This window comes from Sinocyclocheilus rhinocerous, unplaced genomic scaffold (assembly GCF_001515625.1).
Source record: "Sinocyclocheilus rhinocerous isolate Xijiao unplaced genomic scaffold, SAMN03320098_v1.1 scaffold26583, whole genome shotgun sequence".
NCBI classification, from domain to species: Eukaryota; Metazoa; Chordata; class Actinopteri; order Cypriniformes; family Cyprinidae; genus Sinocyclocheilus; species Sinocyclocheilus rhinocerous.
Genome location: NW_015667607.1, coordinates 1 through 2,048, shown reverse-complemented (window position 1 = coordinate 2,048; position 2,048 = coordinate 1). Strand labels below are relative to the sequence as shown.

The 2,048-nt window shown below is 36.7% G+C and overlaps 1 protein-coding gene across 1 annotated transcript; it reads right to left on the bottom strand.

The window, feature by feature from the left end:
- Positions 1-4: 4 nt before the first annotated feature.
- Positions 5-1,761, bottom strand: LOC107733980 (proteasome inhibitor PI31 subunit-like; the record flags this gene model as incomplete). The annotated part of the gene is made up of 4 exons (XM_016545845.1): positions 1,365-1,761; positions 974-1,126; positions 772-854; positions 5-155 (listed from the first exon to the last, which is right to left on the bottom strand). Coding segments are annotated over exons 1-4 (516 nt in total), but the record flags the coding sequence as incomplete, so codon positions are not given.
- Between the last annotated feature and the right edge of the window lie 287 nt (positions 1,762-2,048).

The window sequence follows — 2,048 nt, the reverse complement described above, 5'->3', positions numbered from 1 at the left end:
TTGGGATCAGGAGAGGATCCCTGAGAGGGTCCCTTAAGTTTGAGGCTCTTTCACTTTCTGTCTTCTTCTCTGTCTTTCCTTGACGCTCCTCTTTTTCAGTGGGCAGCAGTGAGGACTTTAGCTTCGTGATCAGCTCGTCTGTGTTCTTAAACACACTGAAAGAGCAAAATGGACAAGTTAGAACATGTAGAAATTTCTTTTTGATTAATCTATCCATGTATTTGAAGATTTTGTTGTTATGTTTTATGATTTCTGACAGCTAGAGAACATGTATGATATTGCTACCATCCCAAATGTTGGCATTAAGCATTTTTCTTTTTAAGAGACAATTTAAGTGACCAGAAAAATGTGGAAAAATAAATATCATTTTTGATGTGATTTCCAACACTGAAGATTTTCAGATGCACACAAAGTTTGAAAAAAAAAACTGCATTTACCTAAAATAGAAATAGTGATTTGTAACTTTGTACATTTTGGCCATGATTCTTTCAAAAATATAGACATTTCCAAACATTTAAACAATTGTATGTCTGCCCATGTAAAGTTTATCTAAATAAAGCTGCATAATTGTACATATAATTGGCTTAATTCTTCTCTGCTACCCCATGACTAAGTTGCATCCTATTATAATGTAATAAAAGTTTGCAACATATTGCACTCTATTAACATGGGTCTTGCCTGAAATGTCCAAAAAAGTCAGAAAAGACATTTGTACTGATGACAGATTGAGAGCATAAAAACCATACAGTTGCACCAAATAAATTCACAAACCTTTCAAACGTCTGCAGATTGGCTTCATCAACATACTCACTGATGTTAACGGTGAGATCAGTTACTTTTTCTGTCTTGGAGTCCTGCAAAGATGTGACAAAAAAAGTGTAAAAAACATTCAGTCTGATATTAATCTATCATCTGTGATGATAGGCAGTGCAGTAATAACTGAACGGCATGTAATTCAGCTTAATTAACTTACCATTAGATTGAAGATGAGGGTTGAATCCACTGTGAAGGCTTTGAGCAGTAGGTTTGACTTGTCATCATTGGATCTGTATCTGAGTGCATACAGATCCTTGCTTTCATTCCAGCCGGGTGGAAGCAGCTCTGACTTCTTCTCTCCATCTTTAGGCTGCGTGGAAAATCGATCATTTCTAATCAGGCAAATGTTTGTGATACCTTGCACCAAAACAATCTAGTAAAGCATTTGCTGCAGATGCCTGTTGGCTTGATAGTGTATGACCATCAGACATTTTAAGTGTGACTTAAGTGTCTTTTTGTATAACATTTCAGTAAACACACATGCCTTCTATCGTTACTTTTTGTAAGAGATTATCACGTATACGCAGTCAAAGTAACCATTGACTTACCTCATCTCCAATGCCCAGACATTTATAGCCACCTTTCACGATTTCCCAGTGTACGAAACAAATCAGAGCATCTTGGGAACAGGTTAAAGAGTTTGACACGCAGTTGAAGAGCAGCTCCAGTCCTGCCATCTTTAAACACAGTGATATTCCGAAGAAATGAAACCAAAACAAACCGCTATCTGTGTGAAAATAAACAGCGACTTCACTCTGAATGCATGGCGTATGAACGCTGCAGCTGACACGCTAAATATTTAGTTTAAACTGTAATATTACGTGTTTTTTGCAGGTATATAGGTTTTTTAAACTTGAATTTCACAAATGTTTATTGCTAATTTGGTTTGTCATGCTGAAGCAGTCCGACCAGAAATGTTCCCGACTGGAAACAACTGACTGAACGTGCGTTCCGTTGACATTTAAAGCGAAGGGATACTTTTGGAAAAGAGTTCTTTAAATAATTTCAAAAATCTGATTTATAAGACGCTGTCTCTATTAAGACACTGATAAAATATAGCACCCGTTATAATTACATACATTTTAACCCGAATATTTTAGAGTTTATTCGAATTATATGGCCCTTTGTTTGCCTGGAAAAGTTTGGCGGTTTGTCTGTGGAGTTTAGTGTGTTGTCCTATAAAAGAACGTGCGCTTGCGCGTGCCTCAAAAGAGGGCTTACAATGACTTAGA